General features: G+C 47.5%; 1 protein-coding gene across 2 annotated transcripts in view; it reads right to left on the bottom strand.

The window, feature by feature from the left end:
* Positions 1–25761, bottom strand: part of CIB4 (calcium and integrin binding family member 4) — a 178444-nt gene that overhangs the window by 61226 nt on the left and 91457 nt on the right. For both annotated transcript variants that reach the window (XM_078649973.1, XM_078649974.1), the window contains exon 6: positions 5478–5566. In XM_078649973.1, coding sequence (XP_078506099.1) covers positions 5478–5566 — 89 coding nt within the window. The remainder of the gene's footprint in view (positions 1–5477; positions 5567–25761) is intronic.

Genomic DNA, 25761 nt, shown 5'->3' with positions numbered 1-25761 from the left:
TGTCATCTCACAGTTTCCTGCTATGCCAAATGCGAATGCCCATTTTCTACACACAAGCGGCAGCGGTTGTGTCCTTTGTTCTGTTGTGAAAGTGTTGCAGTTTGTACCACATTGTTGTAAATGGGGTGCTCTGCATCTTATGTGTGTGTTCTGCATTGTGGGTCTGATTTGGCTGGCCCTTATCCATTTTAGGCGGTGTGCTCTTCACCTCTGTGCTTATACAGTGCTGAGATGTTGCAGAGTTGCGTAAATTGGGCTCTTGGTCGGAGTTGTGTACTTACTTTTGCATGTGTGCCATTGTGCTCATCTCCCCCATCCCCCAGTCCCTGGTTGTTACTCACCCTGTGGCTCAGGTCATGTTCTGCCATGTCTGGAAACGCAACTCCTGCCACCGTATCCCCGATGATGGTCCCAGGCTGGTCCTCTGTGGGGCTTGTGGGCTTCTGGATGTCCTCTGTACTTGCTCCAGCTACCTCCATGGTGCTTCGTCGTTGTTGGGTCTTGTTTGTGTTTTTGATTGCCACTTTTATAGTGATTTTAGCCGCCTGACTTGTGGGACTTGCAGGCTGGCGCTGCTTCTCGCTGGATTTTTTATCGCAGTTGTGCCCATCGCAAGTTTTTTCATGTTGGGGTTTAGATTTTTATCACCGTCCAGAGACTTTTAGCGTGGATATTTGACGTGTTGTCGGGAAACTATAGCAGGTTACCGTTGTGTTGAGAATACGACGTTGACACTAAGTTATTTTCCCACGATAGATGATGATATGAAAGATCGTGTTAACTGATTTTGGCGATGATTATCGCACGTTCTTGAGACTATACCCCTAAATGTTACTTTGCACAAGCATCCCCATTTCTTCCATGCCCTTCAAATTAAACTGAAGAGAGGAGGTCATACAGACGTGGAGAAGGTGGGGAGGAGGGGGCACACCTAGTAGGCTATTTATATAAAAGTATTGTGCAGCGCAAGTCACCTTGCTGCACTGTGCTGCGTTACAGGGAAACAGCAGGAATGCGCAGGGCCTTATTTATGAAGGCCTTGTGCCGCTGGTACATCACATTTTCCCATTTTAAAAGTGATGCACAGGTGGCACAAGGCCTTCATAAATAAGGCCCACAGTATTTATTACAATATGGGCCATTCCTGCCCTTTCTCCAGCCAAATGTGCAGCCTAGCGCCAATCCAGGCAGCCTTGCACCACGGAGCAAGAGTGCCTGCTTTGCATGTAGGATTTTCTTTTGTGCAGGGAGGTGCACCTTCCTGCACAAAAACAATCTGCTGTGGCATATTCTTCTATCTATGTGTGCTGCTGAATGCAGTATACATATAAAGTAATAAGGAGAAATAAAGTTGAATGAATGAATGAAAGGCATTTCTAGTGCGCATGGCTACTCGGAGGCATCCCAGCGCTAAGTTACTACTGATTTAACAAGTTACTCAGGGCCTCGCAAGGTGGCCACGCTTGGTTTGATAAATCGCATTTTGGGGTTTGTGTCGCGCAAGCACCATGTTCCGTGGTGCAAACGTGACGCAAACCCTTGATAAATAGGGCTCCTCATGCTTTAAACCAACATTATTTGAGGCATTTAATAGAACAGCTACGTCCAAGGTCCTCTCCTTGAACCGCATACATATTTACTGAAGTGAATATTTCTTCGGCAGAGCAATTCTGCCACCCTCTGTCGTATTTGCAGATAGTCTCTGACAAGCTGCAATAGGAGAAGAAATCAGTCCAGGTTGCAAAGCTAAATGTTTGAATTCATTGTGAAAAGGGAATCCTGTAAGTGCAGCCGTGATCAATCTTTGCTGCGCCGGGGCATCCTGCCCTTACCACTAGTAGGCACATCAGTGCCCAGTCCCAGTGAAATGGTCAGAGGCAACAGCAGCTGCAGGAACCAAAGCGTTATAAATGCCGGCTCTACCCATACTTAAGTAGACTCTGTACATCATGTTACCAGCACTGGTGGTCTCCTCCTTCTGCCTCACATGCCCACTTCACTTGGATTCAGTATTTGGGACATTAGTGAGCTGTGACTATGCCAACACTATGTCTGAGAGAAGGTGGTACAGGTAGCTTGAAAGATAGAGGGGCATGTGTATGAAAGAGTTCACGCTGATCTTGCACCACGCAACGTGGTACATGCACAACGCAAACCCAAAATGCAATTTATGAAGCCTCGCAAAGCCACTGTACCTGGCCCCGAGTGGCGTCATAAATCAGGAGTAACGCAACACAGTGCAAATCGCTGCGTTGCTCCGCCCTGGGAAGGTGTGCCACGGGCATTGCATGGGTAATCCCACGCAACTCCCATGGTTTTCATACATTCCAAGATTTACCAGAACTGGTAAACCTGGGAATGAAGCCATAAGATACACTAGTGATCTGACATGAGCTGATTTCTGTCTCTGAGCACAGCATGGAGGGAGCGCCACTCTTTTCTAACACATCAGGGAATTTCCTTTTGTAGCTGGTGTAGCGGGGTACCACAAAGGAAGACAGACCCGCAGCAGAGGAGTCTGACCTCGTCACATTTAGTTGAAATTAGGATGCGTGAATAAATATGCATATCCATAGCACAGAATTTGCTGGAAAGCAGCAGAGAGCTATGCATTAGTGGGGCATTTTCACATTTTCATCTCACACTGACATACTTACAGCTGCTTCTCACAAATGTACAAGTGTTGGTGCAGGGAGTTTAAGTGAATCATACAATTTACAGATCGATTGGTAGTTTAGCCACTAAACTATATTACCTTCTGGATGTTTGAGTGAACTGCACCAAAACAAATGGCTGAATGTTAGAATGCCCACAATGGGATCAAGAGGCCTAGGCCAGCTTAAGGAAAACTTCCAATTGATAATCTGGAAACCTGTATGTATGTATGTATTGCGATTTATATAGCGCACGTATCACCCGAAGGCATCAAGGTGCTTGCCTTGGGAACCCGTCCTTGCTTTTACCTGTGAGATAACCCCTACTGGGTATCCCCAGGGTGAAAGCCAGGCATCCCACAGCGGGTGGGCCGCCGTAGTGGAGATTAAGCAACTATTGCCCAGAGTTGCAGCGTGGGACCCATGATTAGAATAGGCACCGAGGCGAGAATTATCGAGTCCGTGGACATTTTGGGCTCAGGACCCTGCCGCGTCGGGAATTGAACCCTGGTCCCGGGTCAGACCTCTGCATCAGGGTCTGCCGCTCTAATCAGTGAGCCACACTCCTCCACCTGGAAATTGTCCTAACAGGATTATTTTCGCTTCCCAAAAATCAAACTGAAATTTGGGCCCGCAATCCTGATAGATGATAAATACTTGACTCTATGGTCAGGAAGCTGAAAGGAGCTGGTCTTCCTTGCCCATGCATCATTTCTGGACTGACTGCTTACCAGAACTGACTACTCACCAAAACTAACTACTTACCAGAAGCAGATATATCTTCGTATGTGTGCTCTACCTGCTGGATGTTTGAGACCAAAGCAGCAAAGGTTGACAGCTGTGAAATCCAGAAAGAGCAGGGAGCCCAGTGACCCTCTATAGACACTCCTTGTAACTGAGAGACTGTCTGCCTTGAGCTCTGCCTCTGACTGTGTACAGGTGGAGTGGGATCAATGTTATCCTGAAGATTTCTGCTCTGTCTGCAGAGACCAAAGTCTGGAGAAACTCATAGACGGGATTCCAACTAGCAGTGGGAGTTGATAATTTCCTATCACTCTTAATGAGTTCTCTGTTCGAACCTATTCATGAGGCTTCTCTACAGCATATTTCATAGAAAGCTGCTTTTCGTGTGGTCATCGCATAGGCACACAGGGTCAGCAACCTTAATTTCTTCACAAACTATATACAGAATTCCATAAAAACAGGGTAGTCATGAATGCACATTCCAATTGTCTGCCTAAAGTAATTTCAGACTTTCAAGTAGATCAGACTATTATTTTTCCAACCGTTTTATCTGAAACGCATATTCTCCGGCAGAAAGATCTCTTGACAAACTCAGAGTTAGGATATTTCTAAAGTTCTATCTTGACAAGACTAAGCATATTAGGAAATCACAAACACTTTGCAATTCATGAGCCTTTAGATACAGGATTAGATACATCCAAACATTCACTGGTCAGATTGCTAGTTTCATGTATTATTTTATGGTACCAAAAAGCAAATAAATACCTGAAAGACTCAAAGCCCACTCTAACTGAGGAAAAGCAGACACAGCTCTATTGCTCAGAAACATCCCCATTATTGAAACATGAAAGGCAGCTACCTGGAGGTCTGTCCACACCTTTACAAGACACTACAATCTTAATTCAGATTCCAGAGCAGACAAGCCTCTTTGAGGAATGTCTTTGCTTAGCATTTCATAGGGTTCATTTTGTGTCCCTTCTCCCGCAGGTATTGGCATGGGTTAGCGACTTATCATTATCAATTGTGAAAAAGTAGAAGAAGGACAGGTTTAGTACATTTAATCACAGTTCTGCTTCAGTGGAATATTAATTCAAATCATAGGCATTCCCCCTCCTCCCTGGCGGACGAGATAAATATGATTATTTTCCTATGTATCATTGATAACCACTGTAAAAAACACAACTGAGGTTACTGCCACCTGCAAAGCAAGATGGGATACTGGAAGATGTGCAGCCCTTAAAAGTGCAGTATGCCTTTTCTAATCTACCATAACTGTCACCTATATTGCTACATTTTCTCTTTCCATTTCCTTTTAAAAATGGTTTGGGAAAGACGTTTTTCTTTTGCAATGTCACATCGTTTTTTGGAGACTTTTCGGTACTTAAATGCATTTTTTTAAAAAAAGTAAATGAATGGAAATGGCTCATATTGCCTGTTTTATTAGGCTGATAATATTTTTATGTCACCCAAAACATTCCAGCCCTGCAAAATAAGGTGAAGACGATATACAGATATATATATATATATATATATATATATATTATGTAAACGTGCTCCCATAGTTGCACATGGGTGGGACTATTCAGTGCTTGTGATTATCAATGGAGACCCACTTGAAGAACGGACAAGAGCGCTAGGGTGTAAGACTTCAAATGGTCCGAAATAAACACACTTCCTATACACAGCCTTGCATCTTCCAAGACTAACAAACATAACTGATCATACCAATTAAACCAACCCTACCCAAGCATACATTTTTTACCTGAGAGGTCAGATTAGATACTGAAACAAAATTGCACTGCCTCATGCTTATTGATAAAAGCAAACTGCTCTGTGGTTTCTGTGCTCCCTTTTGGGGTGGGGGCTAGGGGGGCTTGGCAGTAAGAGCTGAAATGTTCTTTTGGGGGATTTTCTGTTCTTAGCACAGAAAGGTTGTCGCCATTTATGTCTCCGGTCATTCCCACTGACCCTCTGACGCATGCGGCCTGGATATTCAAAGTATTCACTTTTGCTAACACTGCCACCTTCATAAACAGCAATTTACAAATCAATACGTTTAGATTGGTTGGCGTTTCTTACTGTAAGAAATCAGGGGCTTTGCTAATCCCATGTTCAAATTCCTGTACGGAAATCAGGTTGTCATTATTCAGGTCAGCCTCTTTCATAATCTGCAAGAAAAAACAGGGATTGAAATACAAGAAAAATTAATTTGGCCAGACTTAAATGCGATAAATTGTGTAGCTCCCATGTTATATGTCATATTTAGTAAAAGCAATGTGTTGGTGAATCGGGCCCTTTTATTGCAATATAATATTACATAAAAGTGCTATTCTCATCAGAAATCATTAAAAAAAAAAATCTTTTTATTTGCAAAATGCAGACAATACAAACAAGCATTTGCAATGCAATAGGTCTCGCATTAGGAAAGTTTGAGCTATTGGTATTGTAAATGGCAAAGTTTTTATTTATGTTCCTTTTTTTTTAAATAGCTAAATTAATAGCTTCGTCATTTACAATGCCAATAGTTATAACTTTCGCAAATGTGATACCTATAGCATTTGCAATGCAATATGTTTTGTATTTACAAACCGCGAGAGGACAAAAAAAAGCTCCGGACCACCGCCTCCTCCCAGGCCTTCAAAAGGGACCTCAAAGTTCTCCTCCTCCAGAGACACCTCCAAAAGTAATTCACGTCCTCTTGCTATTTGTGAGGAAGACTTCCCACTACTGATAATTTCTACTTTCCATGACCATGGAAGAGCCTTCCCAGTGTATGCCTGTGATTGGAGGGTCTGCCTTTTTGCAGTATTTTCCATGTACTGGTGTTCGGTGCCCTTTTGTAACATGCACACACCACTCTGCCCTTGCAACACATGGCTGCTACCTCTCACATGTCTTTACCTTTGATACTTGCACAAGTGCCACCTTGCCCATGTAACGCTTGTTCCTGAGCCTGAGTGTCTAGCACTTATTGCAGGACTATACCTCTAATTATACTCTGTTTTCTCTTATAACTGCACACTTGTCACTTTCATTTCCTCTTGTGCACTTTTGACTACCTCATGTATTTTGGTTGCTCACAATTTTTACTAAAGTATTTTGTTTGCTCACGATTGTCACTATTACCTTTACTACCTCATGTATTTTGGTTGCTCACAATTTTTCCTCTTGTGCACTTTTGACTACCTCATGTATTTTGGTTGCTCCCAATTTTTACTCAAGTATTTTGTTTGCTCACGATTGTCACTATTACCTTTACTACCTCATGTATTTTGGTTGCTCACAATTTTTACTCAAGTATTTTGTTTGCTCACCATTGTCACTATTACCTTTACTACCTCATGTATTTTTGGTTGCTCATAGTTTTTACTACCTCATGTATTTTGTTTGCTCACAATTGTCACTATTACCTTATGTAAGTAACGTATGTTTTTGCAACCTGTTCTTTTGTAATGTTTCTCATTATGTTTCATTTCTGTTCCTAATGTGAAGCGCTCTGACGCCTTCGGGTAAAGTCCGCGCTATATAAAAATGCATAAATACATGAATACATAAATACCGCCTTCGGGTAAAGTCCGCGCTATATAAAAATGCATAAATACATAAATAAATAAATACCGCCTTCGGGTAAAGTCCGCGCTATATAAAAATGCATAAATAACTAAATAAATAAATACCGCAAATCACCGCCGTCACTCTGCCGGCCTGCGACCAGGAAGTCAGGCAGGCCGGCGCGACAACCGGAAACAGGAAGTAGGAGGGCGGGAGCCTACCCCGCCTCCCACGGAAGAGCCGCGTTGGAGCCGTGTTTGGAGCACCAGAGCAGGCAGGAGCCTACCCTGCGCCCCGGTGCCGAAGGAGGGAAGAAGAGTCCTGCTGCTGGGCCCTGCAGCTGAGGAGAGCCGCCGCACGAAGGAAGCCGGTGAGTGGGTTGCTGAGCTGGGGGGGGGGAGAGAGCATGTGTGTGCGCGCGCGCGTGTGGGGGGGGGCGCGGGCTGTGTATGTGTGTGTGCGTGCGTGTGTGCGTGTGTGTATGTGTCTTGGAGTGCGTGTGTGTGACTGTGAGGGGGGGTGTGTGTGTGTGAGCGAGTGTCTGTCTGTGCACGCATGTGTATGGCGCGGGACGCGACGTGCGCGTTCGCGCACACGAATCCAGGAAGAAAAGCTCGTACACCCTCTTGTCCTCCTTCCCCCCACACTGATCGCTATTGGTCTCCAGCTGGACAAATGCATCCTTGCGGATGCATTGCCAGCGAGACCCAAAAAAGGAAATAAAAACGTCAGGCGATCTCAGACAAATAAATACACAGATCGACTCGGCCAGGTACAGAATCTCAAGCAGAATACATAATACAAAGATCAAGGGGACTCTTGCGCTTCCAATAATGGATTCGGTGTTGGTGGGTCACTAATCCCACCCCGATGGGCATTCCACACCCCCCATATCTTCTGCCACCTTCTCGGGCATCCCGTGCCACAAACACAGATCTCTCCCAGAACATGCACCAGTCAAGGTCCTCCTCCCACTGAGTAAGACTAGGTGGCAACTAGCACCCCAAAGCCTGGCAATTTTATGCGTAGCCACCACATAAGACAGAGTAACCCACTGCTTTTGATACTCATTCAGATCCCTAGGCACCTAGACATTCAAAAGGCACCGCCGGGCTTCCGGCCTTATCACAACACCCAGAACAGCAGTCAGCACCTCGTGGATCTCTTTCCAATAGGCTTGTATCAGCGCACAATGCCACAAAATATTAATCAAAGTACCAGACTCCCCACATTCTCGTCTGCAGTGACCGCTCTCACCCCGACCCATCCGCACCAGTCGAGGCCCAGTAATATATGACCTATGCAGGACCTTTAATTGTACAAGGCGCAGCCTCATTTGAATGGCAACAACCTTAGGGGAAGAGACAGCCTCCATCCAATCCTCATCGTCCAATTCCAATCCATCCATACACCACTGGGCTCTTATACGCCCCAGCGGATTCTCCATATTATTGACCAACTTCTTATAAATCAGGGAGATAGTTTTTTCAGGGAGGTGGCCATCAAGCACTCAATCTTCAAGAGGAGACGCCTCAGGCAAGGCCAAGCCCCTGGGCACATGGGCGGCAAGAGCGTGCCTCACTTGCAAATACCTGAAACGCTCATTATCATGCAGGCTATACGTCTTCTGAAGCGACTCAAAGGAAAGTATCGCCCCCTTTCCCCAGACATCTCTGATGTGACTAATTCCAATGGTGTCCCACTTGTCAAACCCTTTGGTCTTCCACAGGCTGCCTAATTTCTCAGAGTTCCAGAGGGGGGTAGCCAGTGTAAGCCTACCTTCCCACCCCAGACATCTATTGGCCACGTGCCAGACTCGGACCGCCTGCGCAGGCGGACCAGTTAAGGCGAACCTCCCCGGCCTGGCATATAACGCCCTATCCAACATTCCACCCGTGTCTGACCCCGGTCCATGGCAAACCCCGGGTCAACGGGGGGCCCATAGTTGATATGGTTAATAGCAGCCAGCTGCGAGTCCCAATAGTATCTCCGCAGGTCCGGGAGACCAATCCTGCCGTCATTGCACGGGAGAGTCAACTTCACAAAAGCAATTCTGGCCCTGGCGTCCCACAGGAGGCACCTCCGAAGAGACACTATCTCCTTAAAGTAGGAAGCAGGCACAGGGTCTAGTGTATTCTGCAAAGCATACAGGAACCGGGGAAGGGCCATCATTTTAAACAGAGTGGCTCGACCGAGCATAGACAACGGAAGAGCCTTCCTCCTACAACGCTCCAATGGGAGAGCGAGATTCCTCTCAAAGCGCAGCCGAGGGTCCAGAGTGATATAGATACCCAGGTATTTAAAGCCCACCGTCTCTAACTGAATCGGACAAGTATGGGGAACTACCGGAGGATCACCATCCAGGACAAAAAGGACAGACTTGGTCCAATTAATAGGCAGACCGGAGTACCCACCAAAGATATCAAGCACGTTCAGGAAATTCCGCAGGGAGTCCTTGGGATGAGTGAGATAGAGCAAGACATCATCCGCATATAGCGAGATTTTGTCCTCCCACTCAGACGTCCACCGTAGACCCTTTATCGTCCTATCCCACCGGACCCAGGCCGCCAGAGGTTCTATGGCAATAGCAAACAGCAGCGGGGATAGCGGGCATCCCTGCCTCGTGCCTCGGTGCAATAAAAAATCACCGGACCTGCAGTTGTTGACTACGACTCTTGCCAGAGGAGCGGCATAGAGCAATCTCACCCAACCAATAAACTCCTGCCCGAAGCCCAGCTTCGCTAATACTGCAAAAAGATATTGCCATTCTACTCTATCAAACGCCATCGTGGCATCTAGGGACACCACAACAGTCGGCTCATGTATCTTCGAGGAACCCCCAACAATCCCATGGAGTTGCCGCAGGTTAGCGCCGTGTTGCGGCGTGGCCAGATTGATCCGGTTGGATTAAAGATGTGACCACTTTGACCAGTCGGGTGGCGAGCAGCTTCGCCAAGATCTTAGGCTCTGCACTGAGTAACGAAATAGGCCTATATGACGAACAGCTCACCCTAGGTTTACCTTCTTTATGGATCACGACTATATTCGCCACTCGCTGGTCGTATGGAAGCCGGCCCACCTCCCTACTCTCCAAAAACATAGCACGGATATGTGGGGCTACACGGTTCCCATTCAATTTATAGAGTTCAACCGGGATCCCGTTGGGTCCCGTCGCCTTACCGGACTTTAATTGCCATATGGCCTGCGCCACCTCATCGTCAGTAATAGGGGAGTCAAGAAACCCTTTATCAACCTCCAACAGCTTCGGCATAACAATATCTCTGATCATGGCAGCATTGTTAGCCTCAGAGTAGTCGCTGCCAGCAGCATAGACCTTACTATAGTACTCTGCAAACTCATCGGCCACCGCCTGGGGATCAGTAATCGGCTGCGACCCCGACCCCTCTAACTCCGGCACCACCCTAGAGGCTCTCTCACCATGCTCCAGCCACGCAATGAGTTTACCAGCCTTGTCTCCATGCTCATATATGCGACCCTGTACAGCACTGTTATGCGCAATAGCTCGATCTCGGACCAAGCCTTTATATTCCTCCTGCCAGAGTCTCAAGTGGTGAATCTTTTCAGCCGTGTGCGACACCGCCAGTCTCTCTTCTAAGCGCAGTACCTCAGCCTCCTTCCGCACCACCTCAGCCTGGTTGCGCTTCTTTTTCCCAGCCACCAAGGACAAAACCTCCCCCCTCACAACCGTTTTATACGCTTCCCAGAGAGACCGGGCCGAGTCCACAGAACCTTTATTCTTGAGGAAGTAACGGTCAGACATACGGAGGATCTCCTTCTTAATTACAGGGTCCTTTAACTGCCAGGCACTAAGCGGTGCAACTGTCCCCGCCACATGCACGCCTGAAGCGAGCTGCAGCAACAACGGAGAATGATCGGAAATCCCCCTTGCAAGGGACCTCACATCCTTAACCATGGGAGCAATGTGTGAAGGCAGTAGGATATAATCCAAACGTGACAGGCTGCTGTGAGCAGCCGACACATGCGTGAAAAGTGCCAGCTTGGGATTACGCACACGCCAGCTATCAACCAGGCCGAATGTACCCAGAAACTTCGAAAGCCATCTCTGAGGCTCTCTAAGGACACGCGGCGGTCCAGCTCCCCATCAAGCACAGAATTAAGGTCTCCCCCCAGGACGAGACCGCCCAAGGGTAGTGTAAAGAAGACTGTTCCCAGATCACGAAATGTATCCGACTGCAGGGCAGGGGGGACATAAATCGACAAGAAGGTGACAACCCTGCCCTCCACCAGCACAGAAACCCCGGCGTATCTGCCTCTCTGATCCAACAACTTAGCCTGGGCAGTAAAAGGAAAGGAGTTCTTAAGCAAGATCCCCACCCCCCTGGAGCCTGTCATGCACCCAGCATGCACCACCAATTTGTAACCCCCCTTGTGGAGGGCCATGCATTTATTACCCACCAAATGCGTCTCCTGAAGCAACACAACATCCGGGGAGTGTCGTCTGATAAGCTGGCTGACCATCCCCTTTTGATCTTGTCTCCCAAGCCATTAACGTTCCAGCTCAGCACTCTCATTCCGATCTAAAACTACCCTGAGCCATCCAATCTGGATCTCACACACTGCAACACATCGTGAGCGCTTGACAAAGAAAAAACCCAAACAAAACCAAAACTACATCCACGAAACTGCCCAAACCCGCCTCCCCCCACCCTGCACCCCTGCACTCGGCGTCCGCCAACCCCCAACTCGCAGTGTGTCTGTCGCCCCATGGTCTAACTAAACCTACTAGCTAAATAAAGATGAGAGGAGGAATACTGAGCCCCAGACCCCCACCCCCGCCCGTTATAATTTCTTAGCGCAAAATACAACTCCAAGTCTGCAGGGATAGTTCCATCACATAGACATCGTTCCACATCAGAGGATCCAGCAGGGCCACATAGTCCAACGATTAACAGTCTCGCTACTGAGTGTCCGGGCCCTCATCTCCAGCCTCCCCCCGGGGAGCCACCCGAGGACCGCAACTATCCATCCAGTCCGAGGCAACTGCCGGGTTGTCAAAGAACCAGACCTTCTCCTCAGTCTCAATCCGCAGTTTGGCCAGTTTGGACGGATACAACATTGCATACTTCAGTCCCCTTTCTCTCAGCCGCCGCTTGACCCCAATAAGCTCTGTCTCTGCCGCTGACATCCGGAAAAAAGTTCAGAGTTGAATTCTCATATCGGAGCGGGCCTCCGGTCCTAGAGGCCTGTAAGATAGCATCACGATCTCTGAAGCTGAGCACTCTAGCAATCCTCGGGCGCGGCGGAGCCCCGGGTTTCGGTCATCCACCCGGAATCCTGTGAGCTCGCTCGACAGTGAAAAAGTTCCCCAGTCTTTCGGTTTCAGGTGGTTCAAAATAATGTCTTCCACAAAGAGATCAGGAGCTACACCTTCCGCCTGCTCCGGAACTCTGATAATGCGTACATTATTCCGCCGGGCCAGTCCTTCGTACTCATCCAACTGATGGTGCATCTGGGCACCGGATGCCTTGACTCCAATGGCTTCCCATTCATTCCTATGGGCCCAGAGGCCCATAGGAATGAATAGGAAATTGCATTTTTTTAATGATTGTTTATGTGCAGGATGGGACACCTGCCTGCACATGAACAATCATTCATGGCAATTTGCTGTTTCTATTTGTGATGCACAAGGCAGCACACACAGAAACAGCAAAAACAAGGAGAAATTAAGCATTTTTCCTCTTTTTGCTATGTTAACACCATGTTTTCCTTGGTCTAAATTTTGGTGCTGCCTCTTTTTTACGCCACTCTTGTAAATAGGGGGCAGTGTCAAAATGAATTGGTTTTGCAGCGGAATGCCCACCCCAACACCATTGCACGCCCCTTTCACGCTAAGTGCTCTAGCTAAATCACAGATAACACATTGAAGACCCTCCGCTTTCTTATCAGTTGTTGGAGGTGGACGAGGGGTAGCCATCAATCTTCTAAATGGATAGGCATTGGGTTTGTTTGTTGTGCTTTCTCAGAAGACTCAAATTTTTGTTGTGATTCATTGGTTTCTGCTATTTTTGATGTATTTTTTCCAGGCTTTTTTCCATTGTACACGACTTGTAGCACTTGTTGTTACAATGATGAAATATTTGATCCTCTTCACCTATCAGTTTCAATCTTTTGTGAACTTTATCTTGCCGTATTTCTACAGCTTCTCAAACTGTCTCCTGTCCAGCCGCAGCTCATATTAGCTTTTCTTTCGGATTAGTTTGGCATATGACACAGATTTCTTCGTTGAAGGAGTCACCAGATTTTGTAGTTAGCAACACTGTCAGGAGGTAAAGATCATCTGTTACCACCGGCTTCGCTCATGTTTACAAATATGAATCAACGGAAAGCCAGAAACAAAAACAATATTAAAATGAATTACCAATGTGATAGCTAAAACATATCCTTATAGAGCCGAGCATTTTGGAAAGTGGTGGAAGGGTTGCTCTGAGGAGTTATTTTCTGTCTCTATAAGACTACTTGATCCCCTAAACTTATGTTTCAAAGCGGTAATTAATTCAGTTCTGCTGGGCTTCCCCCTTGACCGTAATATAGCATGAAAAGTGACCATGCCTGTTGAAAAATAGGACAGCATTTAACAACTAACAGAAAGGATTGGAGGACTTATCTCTTGTCACTGAATGTGCCAGCTGCAAGTAGACAGAAACAGACAGGAAATTTAATGGCCAAAGTCAAGGCTTGGTCTTTGATATGTAAAAGGTCCATAGGTCGCACGCTACTCCACCATTCCAACGGGTATACCCCAAGAGCATCATGGTAAATGCAGTATTCTCAAAGCGGGTGTGCTTTTCAAAAGTTCCGAAGTGTAAATGCAAAGTTGCAGGCCAACTCTGGACACCGGTGTTTCAGGATTAATGTCCTTCATCAGCAGAGTGTAGGAAGATATTATGGGGTTGCTGTGCAGGCTGCCGAAGGGTTCTCAGGTCTGGTACCTGTCCGGGCGCGTAGAGCGTTACTTGAGCTCGTCAGCTCAAAGGCTCGAGGGAGCCGTAATAAAGTAAAAGGTCCATAGGTCGCACGCTACTCCACCATTCCAGCAGGTATACCCCAAGAGCATCATGGTAAATGCAGTATTCTCAAAGCGGGTGTGCTTTTCAAAAGTTCCGAAGTGTAAATGCAAAGTTGCAGGCCAACTCTGGACACCGGTGTTTCAGTATTAATGTCCTTCATCAGCAGAGAGTAGGAAGATATTATGGGGTTGCTGTGCAGGCTGCCAAAGTGTTCTCAGGTCTGGTACCTCTCCGGGCGCGTAGGGCGTTACCTGAGCTCGTCAGCTCAAAGGCTCGAGGGAGCCGTAATAAAGTAAAAGGTCCATAGGTCGCACGCTACTCCACCATTCCAGCGAGTATACCCCAAGAGCATCATGGTAAATGCAGTATTCTCAAAGCGGGTGTGCTTTTCAAAAGTTCCGAAGTGTAAATGCAAAGTTGCAGGCCAACTCTGGACACCGGTGTTTCAGGATTAATGTCCTTCATCAGCAGAGTGTAGGAAGATATTATGGGGTTGCTGTGCAGGCTGCCAAAGTGTTCTCAGGTCTGGTACCTCTCCGGGCGCGTAGGGCGTTACCTGAGCTCGTCAGCTCAAAGGCTCGAGGGAGCCGTAATAAAGTAAAAGGTCCATAGGTCGCACGCTACTCCACCATTCCAGCGGGTATACCCCAAGAGCATCATGGTAAATGCAGTATTCTCAAAGCGGGTGTGCTTTTCAAAAGTTCCGAAGTGTAAATGCAAAGTTGCAGGCCAACTCTGGACACCGGTGTTTCAGGATTAATGTCCTTCATCAGCAGAGTGTAGGAAGATATTATGGGGTTTCTGTGCAGGCTGCCAAAGTGTTCTCAGGTCTGGTACCTCTCCGGGCGCGTAGGGCGTTACCTGAGCTCGTCAGCTCAAAGGATCGAGGGAGCCGTAATAAAGTAAAAGGTCCATAGGTCGCACGCTACTCCACCATTCCAGCGGGTATACCCCAAGAGCATCATGGTAAATGCAGTATTCTCAAAGCGGGTGTGCTTTTCAAAAGTTACGAAGTGTAAATGCAAAGTTGCAGGCCAACTCTGGACACCGGTGTTTCAGGATTAATGTCCTTCATCAGCAGAGTGTAGGAAGATATTATGGGGTTGCTGTGCAGGCTGCCAAAGTGTTCTCAGGTCTGGTACCTCTCCGGGCGCGTAGGGCGTTACCTGAGCTCGTCAGCTCAAAGGCTCGAGGGAGCCGTAATAAAGTAAAAGGTCCATAGGTCGCACGCTACTCCACCATTCCAGCGGGTATACCCCAAGAGCATCATGGTAAATGCAGTATTCTCAAAGCGGGTGTGCTTTTCAAAAGTTCCGAAGTGTAAATGCAAAGTTGCAGGCCAACTCTGGACACCGGTGTTTCAGGATTAATGTCCTTCATCAGCAGAGTGTAGGAAGATATTATGGGGTTGCTGTGCAGGCTGCCAAAGTGTTCTCAGGTCTGGTACCTCTCCGGGCGCGTAGGGCGTTACCTGAGCTCGTCAGCTCAAAGGCTCGAGGGAGCCGTAATAAAGTAAAAGGTCCATAGGTCGCACGCTACGCCACCATTCCAGCGGGTATACCCCAAGAGCATCATGGTAAATGCAGTATTCTCAAAGCGGGTGTGCTTTTCAAAAGTTCCGAAGTGTAAATGCAAAGTTGCAGGCCAACTCTGGACACCGGTGTTTCAGGATTAATGTCCTTCATCAGCAGAGTGTAGGAAGATATTATGGGGTTGCTGTGCAGGCTGCCAAAGTGTTCTCAGGTCTGGTACCTCTCCGGGCGCGTAGGGCGTTACCTGAGCTCGTCAGCTCAAAGGCTCGAGGGAGCCGTAATAAAGTAAAAGGTCCATAGGTCGCACGCTACTCCACCATTCCAGCGGGTATACCCCAAGAGCATCATGGTAAATGCAGTATTCTCAAAGCGGGTGTGCTTTTCAAAAGTTCCGAAGTGTAAATGCAAAGTTGCAGGCCAACTCTGGACACCGGTGTTTCAGGATTAATGTCCTTCATCAGCAGAGTGTAGGAAGATATTATGGGGTTCCTGTGCAGGCTGCCAAAGTGTTCTCAGGTCTGGTACCTCTCCGGGCGCGTAGGGCGTTACCTGAGCTCGTCAGCTCAAAGGCTCGAGGGAGCCGTAATAAAGTAAAAGGTCCATAGGTCGCACGCTACTCCACCATTCCAGCGGGTATACCCCAAGAGCATCATGGTAAATGCAGTATTCTCAAAGCGGGTGTGCTTTTCAAAAGTCCCGAAGTGTAAATGCAAAGTTGCAGGCCAACTCTGGACACCGGTGTTTCAGGATTAATGTCCTTCATCAGCAGAGTGTAGGAAGATATTATGGGGTTGCTGTGCAGGCTGCCAAAGTGTTCTCAGGTATGGTACCTCTCCGGGCACGTAGGGCGTTACCTGAGCTGGTCAGCTCAAAGGCTCGAGGGAGCCGTAATAAAACAAAAGGTCCATAGGTCGCACGCTACTCCACCATTCCAGCGGGTATACCCCAAGAGCATCATGGTAAATGCAGTAATCTCAAAGCGGGTGTGCTTTTCAAAAGTTCCGAAGTGTAAATGCAAAGTTGCAGGCCAACTCTGGACACCGGTGTTTCAGGATTAATGTCCTTCATTAGCAGAGTGTAGGAAGATATTATGGGGTTGCTGTGCAGGCTGCCAAAGTGTTCTCAGGTCTGGTACCTCTCCGGGCGCGTAGGGCGTTACCTGAGCTGGTCAGCTCAAAGGCTCGAGGGAGCCGTAATAAAGTAAAAGGTCCATAGGTCGCACGCTACTCCACCATTCCAGCGGGTATACCCCAAGAGCATCATGGTAAATGCAGTAATCTCAAAGCGGGTGTGCTTTTCAAAAGTTCCGAAGTGTAAATGCAAAGTTGCAGGCCAACTCTGGACACCGGTGTTTCAGGATTAATGTCCTTCATCAGCAGAGTGTAGGAAGATATTATGGGGTTGCTGTGCAGGCTGCCAAAGTGTTCTCAGGTCTGGTACCTCTCCGGGCGCGTAGGGCGTTACCTGAGCTCGTCAGCTCAAAGGCTCGAGGGAGCCGTAATAAAGTAAAAGGTCCATAGGTCGCACGCTACTCCACCATTCCAGCGGGTATACCCCAAGAGCATCATGGTAAATGCAGTATTCTCAAAGCGGGTGTGCTTTTCAAAAGTTCCGAAGTGTAAATGCAAAGTTGCAGGCCAACTCTGGACACCGGTGTTTCAGGATTAATGTCCTTCATCAGCAGAGTGTAGGAAGATATTATGGGGTTGCTGTGCAGGCTGCCAAAGTGTTCTCAGGTCTGGTACCTCTCCGGGCGCGTAGGGCGTTACCTGAGCTCGTCAGCTCAAAGGCTCGAGGGAGCCGTAATAAAGTAAAAGGTCCATAGGTCGCACGCTACTCCACCATTCCAGCGGGTATACCCCAAGAGCATCATGGTAAATGCAGTATTATCAAAGCGGGTGTGCTTTTCAAAAGTTCCGAAGTGTAAATGCAAAGTTGCAGGCCAACTCTGGACACCGGTGTTTCAGGATTAATGTCCTTCATCAGCAGAGTGTAGGAAGATATTATGGGGTTGCTGTGCAGGCTGCCAAAGTGTTCTCAGGTCTGGTAGCTCTCCGGGCGCGTAGGGCGTTACCTGAGCTCGTCAGCTCAAAGGCTCGAGGGAGCCGTAATAAAGTAAAAGGTCCATAGGTCGCACGCTACTCCACCATTCCAGCGGGTATACCCCAAGAGCATCATGGTAAATGCAGTATTCCAGTATATGCACCATTCCAGTATACCCGCTGGAATGGTGGAGTAGCGTGCGACCTATGGACCTTTTACTTTATTACGGCTCCCTCGAGCCTTTGAGCTGACGAGCTCAGGTAACGCCCTACGCGCCCGGAGAGGTACCAGACCTGAGAACACTTTGGCAGCCTGCACAGCAACCCCTGAATATCTTCCTACACTCTGCTGATGAAGGACAATAATCCTGAAACACCGGTGTCCAGAGTTGGCCTGCAACTTTGCATTTACACTTCGGAACTTTTGAAAAGCACACCCGCTTTGAGAATACTGCATTTACCATGATGCTCTTGGGGTATACCCGCTGGAATGGTGGAGTAGCGTGCGACCTATGGACCTTTTACTTGGTCTTTGATATGGTTATGCCAAGTAGGGCCTGATGTGAAAGCACTGAAGAAGCCTTTCATCAATGGCAGCCTCACAATCAGTTCTCAGACCAAGGATAGGACTACAAGCTCTGAAAAGGAGACCTAAACTCCATCTTGAGCAAATGTAATGTAAAAGGCATTTCTAAAATGCACTGCTACTCCAAAGAGTGTCCTGGCGCTCTGCACTATCAAGCGGGAGAACTGAGAGACCAGAGAGAAACCATATTAGTCATTCAGAAAATCCCATGTTTTCAACTTCCTCTGGAACTGGGGGGGTAGACTAGATGCACGATTTCAGTGGTGCAACAGGGTGTCATTTTGACACCTTTGCACCCTTGAAATTACATGCGCAATTTGCGAGTACCCATTCATTCCTGGGAATGCCATTCGTTAATTGCGGCTCGAATGTTTAGGAATAGCTATTTTAATAGCGATTCCTACATGCATATGCTTTTCAGAGTTTCTAATTGCGATTCCTTAATAATCGCAATTAAGGACTCGCAAAAGCATTTCTTGAGGCATGTACCTCAAAAGGTTTTACTCACACATAATTTGTGGGAGTAAAATCTCCGTGGGAGTAGGTGTTCAAGGGAGGAATGGTCTGCATTTTTTAGAACAACCTCAAATGTATCTTTTTGAGGGTATTCTTAAGTATTTTCTTGGTCCATTCCCACCCTGAAAGTCACTGGAGATTTGCTGCAGTCAAGGACAGGAATATTGGGAGGACATATAATTCCAAAGTGAGTTCATTCCAAAGAGGGGAACCTGCTTCCCATTCTGGAACTTTGAATACGAGGGATTTGGGACAGAAAATGTTGGCTGAGCACAGACACCTGGAGGAAGCATAAAAATGAATTCTCGCCGTCAGGTACCCTGTGCCTGCCTGACGCAGAGCTCTGTGGATCAATAGCAAAGTCTTGAAGATTATTCTTTTCCTAATAGGAAGTCAATGCAGCTCTCTAAGATATGGGGAAACCGGAGTTCTTAGAGCCAAGCTGAGAAGCATTTGGGCTGCTGCATTCTGGACCACCTGCAACTTTCTGATCAAGTAATCAGGTAGGCCCAGGTATCGGGCATTGCCATAGTCGAGCCCAGATGTTATCAGAGCTTGAACCACCAGTTTCCGAGCTAAGAGGTACAGACAAAGGAGAAACTTCCTCAGCACTCACAGCATACCAAAGCAAGTCCCTACTACTACATACACCTAACCTGTGCCAGCAAGGAGAGCCCACCATCAAACGTAATGTCTAGATTATTAACTGAGCTAGTGTGGCTTAGTGGTGGGGTAGCATTCTCCGCCCAAAAGACTGCCACAGCTCCTAGTACCAAAGAAAAGTAGCTCCATTTAGGATGCATTGCACTTAAGCTGATGGTGAGATAGCCACCGAAAAAAACTTAAGACAAACAAGTTCTGATGTTTTCGCCAGGGAATATTTCATCCCTGCTTCAGGAGAAAAGTCACAGGGAGTCATCCGCATTTAAACTATTTTTGCACCTAGAGGGTCAGCCAAGCACAACAGAGTAGTGAGGTATATACTGAATAATGTGGGGCCCAAGGGAAACATCCATTACAACGAAACTTTTATAACGCACTACCATTACGATGCAACTTTTACAACGCAAACTATTACAACGCATAGCGCTGGGGGGCGCTCTAGGATAGGGAATGTATTTAATATACTATCCAACACCTTCCCTACTATCCACGGGGACTGGAGTTGGAATAGTAAATTAAATAAATCACTATCCAGCGCCTAAAAGCATTATGCGTTGTAATGGTATGCGATATAAAAACCGCGTTGTAAAGGCATGCGATGTAAAAGTATGCGTTGTAACGTCATACATCCGGGGCCCAAGGCAGAACCTGTAGCACACCCACCTGTAGATCACGAGGCCCGACGCAAACTGTGGACACCACGCCTCTTAATCTCCATCTTCCAGGAGAGAATCCAGCCATTTTCACGCCTGCCCCCGATCCCAGTTCTGGAGACGTGCCAGGAGTGTAGAGTGGGGTACTGTGTTGAATGCTGCTGACAAATCCAGCATAATCAGCAGAGCCCTGCCCCAACATCTAGAGAACCCTGATGTAATTGACCACCTCAACCAGGGCAGTCTTCGTGCGCAGCTGGGGAGGAAACCTGATTGACTTTGGATGCAGCAAATCATTACTTTCCAGGTAGGGGGATCGCTGCTGATTGACATGCTTTTCCAAAACTTTTAGATAGGCCTATATTTAGATGGATCCATGACAAATGCTTGGGGCTTCTGCACAACTTTAGCCTGCTTTCAGGCCCTGGGTACTGTAGCTGAAGAGAGCGAGGCATTTAGGAGATTGTTGGCCAAAGGTTTAATAACATCTGCTTTTAGAGCAAGAAGGCTTGTGGGGCTTGGGTCCATGGGAGAGCCTGATTTAAGATTGCAAATTGCTGATAGGGATTCTTCCAAAGAGATTGGATCAAACCTATCCAGTGAGAGGGTCAAATCATAAGTTTGGCTAGGCTGCTGATTGTCCCCCATTCGCTCCTCTACCAGCAAAGAGGGGGGGGAGACTAGCTTGGATGTTGGCAATCTTATCCTGGAAGTAGTCAGCAACAGGGCCGGACTGGCTACCGGGCAGTTTAGAATGCTGCCGAGCTGGGGGCTGATTTCACTGTGGTGGGGGCTGATTTCGTTCATGTAGACCTGCGTGTGCTTTGAAATAATGAATGCAAAACGAATTTCGTTTAGCACACGCAGGTCTCCATGAACGAAATCACCACCCAGCTCAGCAGCATTCCAATCTGCCCGGTAGCCAGTCCGGCCCTGGTCAGCAAGTTGTTCACACCATTCCACGGAGGGCACCTGACGTCCAACACAGGCCGCTGGGAACATAAAGGATTCCACTATTTTAAAAACTATCTTGACTTATTACCAGCATTTAAAATTCTGTCCTTAAAATAGGATTTATTGCCATTTGATCACTTTCTGATACATTTTTAAAGCCACTCTATACCTGGCTTTAGCGGTTGGGCTACAAGACACCCTCCACTGTTTTTCTAGGTATTTACACACTCAGTTTTGACCTCTTTGAGGGAGTCTGTGTACTACGGAAAGGAAGGCTTAACTCAACAAGACTGCTGTGGCGGTTTGGGAGCTAAATCATGGTTAGTAGAGCCAATCCATTTATCCAGGATGCCAACATCGGTGTCCACATCACCTGCAAGAATAGACCTTTTCTCCGCCAATGCCCTACAGAAGGCCTCTGATTGAATTTTATGAAAAGTTCTCGATCAAAGAATTTGAGACAGACAGGAACTACTGCAAATGTGGAAGGACTGATGATGGGAAAGAACGGGCCAGGAATAGTTTAACAGATAAAATCCTGCCATACGTGCCTGAGGTCTATCCTGCTCTCCACTTGAACCAAGGAACTCAAAGTGACCCAGAAAGGCCAGTTGGCTGGCCTCCTGGTAAAGCCTCAGGGACACGAAAAGACTGCAGAAGTGTTCCATTCTGTTTGGGAGGACCACCTACCCAGCTGAGGGTGGACTGCACTGGACTAAGTGGGAGTCTTGACTGGAGATAGACCTAGACCCTAGGGCCATTAACTGGAAGCCCGGGAGCTGTGGGAGGGACCAGTACAGCATCTTAAAAATGGTTTTGGCAAGCCATGGGGTCCAGTTAAGCAACACTTTATTAGTGATTTAACTCATTTTAGATGATTTCTTAGATATCTCTGCTGCCTTTCAATTTGATGTCATTTTGGTCAGCCACAACCAATGCATCTACAATGCGTATTAAGCACCTTCAACCCTGCCAATGCCTAAGCACTAGCACTTTAACATTGGGTGTCTAGTTCTTTGTGTGGTCTTAACTTGTTTTGGATGATCTATTATATGTCTCAGCAGCCTTTTAATTAGATGTTATTTTGGCCTGCTGCAACCAATACATCTATTATGAGTGATAACACCTCGAGCTGGCTGATGACTAAGCACTACCACTTTACCAATGGCTGTTTATCTCCTTGAGCGGTCTTGTCAACATTGTAGTTTATTTTTAGTTTATTATGAATAATTTTAACTTCTAACCTATTGGAGTATTCCATTAAATGTTAAATTATGCATATTATCTATTGTATATTGTATAACCTGTCCTTCATTGGCTATTACTATAAGGTATTTATTCATTCATCTTCAAAATGTGGGATTTTGTATTTTACTTGGCCTACGGAGACCAAAGACAAGACACCAAAGCTTCCAGAGAAAGGCACAGGCTAAGAACTGCAAGGTTGGCCCACTCAGATCTTTTTTTCCTGTGAACTTTGAGGCTTCTGCAAGACCGCTGAACAGGACCCCTTGGTGCCTTCTTTGGCTACTGCCTCCTGCCTTGCCCTCCTAGAGTTTGTTGGGGTCTGATGAAACTAATGACATAATTTAGTCCCTGGTGTAGGGCCATCAAGGCCACTATATTCTGAGATCCCTACGTTGCTAGGGAAGATATCTCTACATATAACAGTAGCCGAGCGGGCACCATGTTTATTTGGCCGTTCTCAGCATTCTGTTCTGTTTTTCTTAAAACAAACCATCAGAAAGATAAAAAAGACAAACAACTCATCAAGCTTCTTGGTGCAGCGTGGAACCAGACAGGGCTACCCCCTGTCGCCCTATCTCTTCGCCCTAGCAATGGAGCCGCTGGCGGCCTGGGTGCGCATGGATGCGCAGTTGACGGGGTTAGAGTGGGCACCTGGGATTTCGGACAGGATCGCGCTGTATGCCGATGATGTCCTCTTCTTCTTCACGGACGTGGATAGGTCGGGCCCGAGGATCTTGGAGATCATGGGCATCTTCGGGGAATCCTCCGGGCTGTATATGAACCCCCGGAAGTCCACCTTATGGGTCATGGGTGACCCCAGGTTGGTGGGTCCCTGGGCCTCCGCCTTGCAGCGAGCAGAGGGTGGTCTCCGATACCTGGGGGTGTTCCTTACTGACAGGACGGAGTTGGCGTGGGTTTCGACTCTGGGTAATGTACTCCAGCAGGGGACCCTTAAGTCCTTCACGGACCTTCAGCGGGAATTTGGCATGCCAAAGACCCAGTTCTTCCGAACCTGCAGCTCCGACACGCACTGTCCCCCTATCTGGAGGGAGTGACCACGCTCCCGGAGTTCAGCCCCCTGGAGGCCAAGGTATTCATGGGCGACCTGGAGACCAAAAAAATATCGAAGATATATCAATCTTTGGTCACCCACAGCCCGCCAACCCTCAAGGATCTGAGACGGACCTGGGAGGCTGACATCGGCGCTCTCGAGGAGGAGGACTGGAGGGAGGCGTTGGCTTCTCCGCGGGGGGCGGCAATAGCCATGCGTCTTCACCTGATACAGTTTAAATATCTACATAGGGTTTACTTCACGAGGGCCCGGCTATGGCGAGCGGGTATGGTGGACTCCCCTGAATGCCTGCGATGAGGCCGGGAGGACGGCACGTTTTTACACACGGTGTGGACGTGTCCAGTTTTAGATCGGTTTTGGAGGGGGGTGTTCTCTAGCCTAGCGGAGGTTCTGGGTTGGGAGCTCCCGCGGACGCCCCAGCTCGCTCTTCTGCAGGTCATGGAGGGCGTTGGGGGTAATGTTTATAAGCGACACCTCTTGCCTCTGGGGCTCACCTTGGCGAAGCGAGATATCGCGAGGAAATGGAAGGATGCCCAGGCTCCGCCTCTACGGCCCTGGAAAACTGCCCTTGATTTTAATATGGGGCTGGAGCAGCCCATTTTCCGGGCCCGTGGTTGTCCGCGCAAACAATATAAAATATGGAAGAGGTGGGCCGACTTTAGGGGGTTGTGGTTGGATGACCCAGCTGTGCCCGCTGATATCCCTGGGAGGTGACCACGATGTCCTGCTGAGGGGGGGATATGCTTGGGTTAGGAGGGCTGGGAGGGAAGTGGGAGCCGGGGATGGGGGTGGCTTGATGACTTTGTTTTTCTATATTTCCTCAGTACTCATGCCTGCTGACCCTAAATTGTGTGATGGTATGAACTCCATTGACGGTTGCGCACATTGGGGGGAGGGTGGGGGTGTTTGGTGTTGTTATTGTAGCTGCTGTAGGTCTCTATTGGCTGCATGTACCTTTTGGCCTTAGTGCTCTGACTCCCTGGTGCTTTTAAACGCGTCCCCGTGGGCGGTGCGCCCGCTGGTTCCTCTTCAGGGATGTAGCAGTGGCTTCTGGTTTTCAGAGCCCTGCACCTACACATGCTGGCATCTGAGAGACCCCTACGTTGGTCCTACGCATTACCGAGTTTAATAGCTGATGGGGTCGGCTCAATGGCGGTAGCTCTGTCTGGGAGGGGATGCTTAATCCTGCTTTGGATTGTGGGGAGGGGCCAATGCCATTGGTACTGCATGTTACGATACCTGGTAAATGATGAGGAGCCGGGGGGGGGGGAGGGGGTTGACTTCCTTTGTACCTTACATTTTCAGTGTCATGGACTTATTCTTCTTCTGTATTAACCATTTGGCATTCACAAGATGGACCCTGTTGCCAGGCTTGGTAATGTATGATGTGATGCATTATGGTGTGACTTATGTCCTTTCTTCCTCCACCAACTTAAAATAAAATAGGTTTAAAAAAAAAAAAAAGACAAACAACCCTGGCATAATAGGAATCTTTTTCCCACCACCACATAATTACTTCTGGGGATCACCATGCCTCATATTGCAGTCATGGGAAGGACATATCAGTGCAAACACAAGGAGAAGATAGACGGAGTGCTGAAACTTTTCAGACACTCACCCCCAGTCACAGATCTGGGTTGAATCGATCATCATTATTTAGCTCACTTCCCCACCCCAGTTCAGACACAGCTATATGTAAAACAGTATTGGCCCTCTGCCTCATGGGAACAGGCCAGCCCAAACGGCTAAGCCATATCTTCCCAGGACTGGAAACCAGCATCCTAGGACCGGTTTGGGAGCCAGGCTAGCTTGAATTCAGTGGCAAAGTGAGCAAGGGACCCACATCTGGGCATATCCTGCCAACTTAGGGCGAACAAAGCAAACACAAGGAGCAGATGGACGGAGCGCTGAAACTTTTCAGTTACAGTCAGCCACCCTAAACAGGGCGAAGGGCCGGTCATTGACGTCAGGGCAGTCAGATGGCAAACAGGCTGATCTGTCTATGGCTTCTGCTATCAGAGTTACCAAAAGCTTCACCCAAAGAAACCTCAATATGGGGTAAGGAAACCAAGAGGTTGACTAATAGGGTGACACTTTGTTTTTATGTCTCTTTGTTTTTTCTTCTGTTGTTATTTTATTAGTTATGTATTAGTTTAAGTATGTATTGTATTTGGTTTTAATTAAATTGCACAATAAAAGGAATGATTAATCAGTCTGTTCACTTAAAACATTGATATTGCTGAGACAAGTATCGAAGATGGTTTTCGACACTAATGTTCTGGCAACTTAGTTCCCAGAGTCTAACACCCCCGTTAACAGACACTGTGATCTGCATGTTACATAATTTAATTACCGCAAAGCCAATTAATTACACCAACATCAGAGGATCAGTAAGTGGAATATTAAAATGACTAACAGTAAAGATTGGTGTAGTATAGCACTTAGAAATAGCAGACTTAACTAATGAAGCACTCTCTGAAAACAAGTTATTATAAT

The sequence above is a fragment of the Lissotriton helveticus genome, chromosome 6, assembly GCF_964261635.1.
Source record: "Lissotriton helveticus chromosome 6, aLisHel1.1, whole genome shotgun sequence".
Lineage (NCBI taxonomy): Eukaryota > Metazoa > Chordata > Amphibia > Caudata > Salamandridae > Lissotriton > Lissotriton helveticus.
This window is presented reverse-complemented; position numbering and strand designations above follow the sequence as displayed.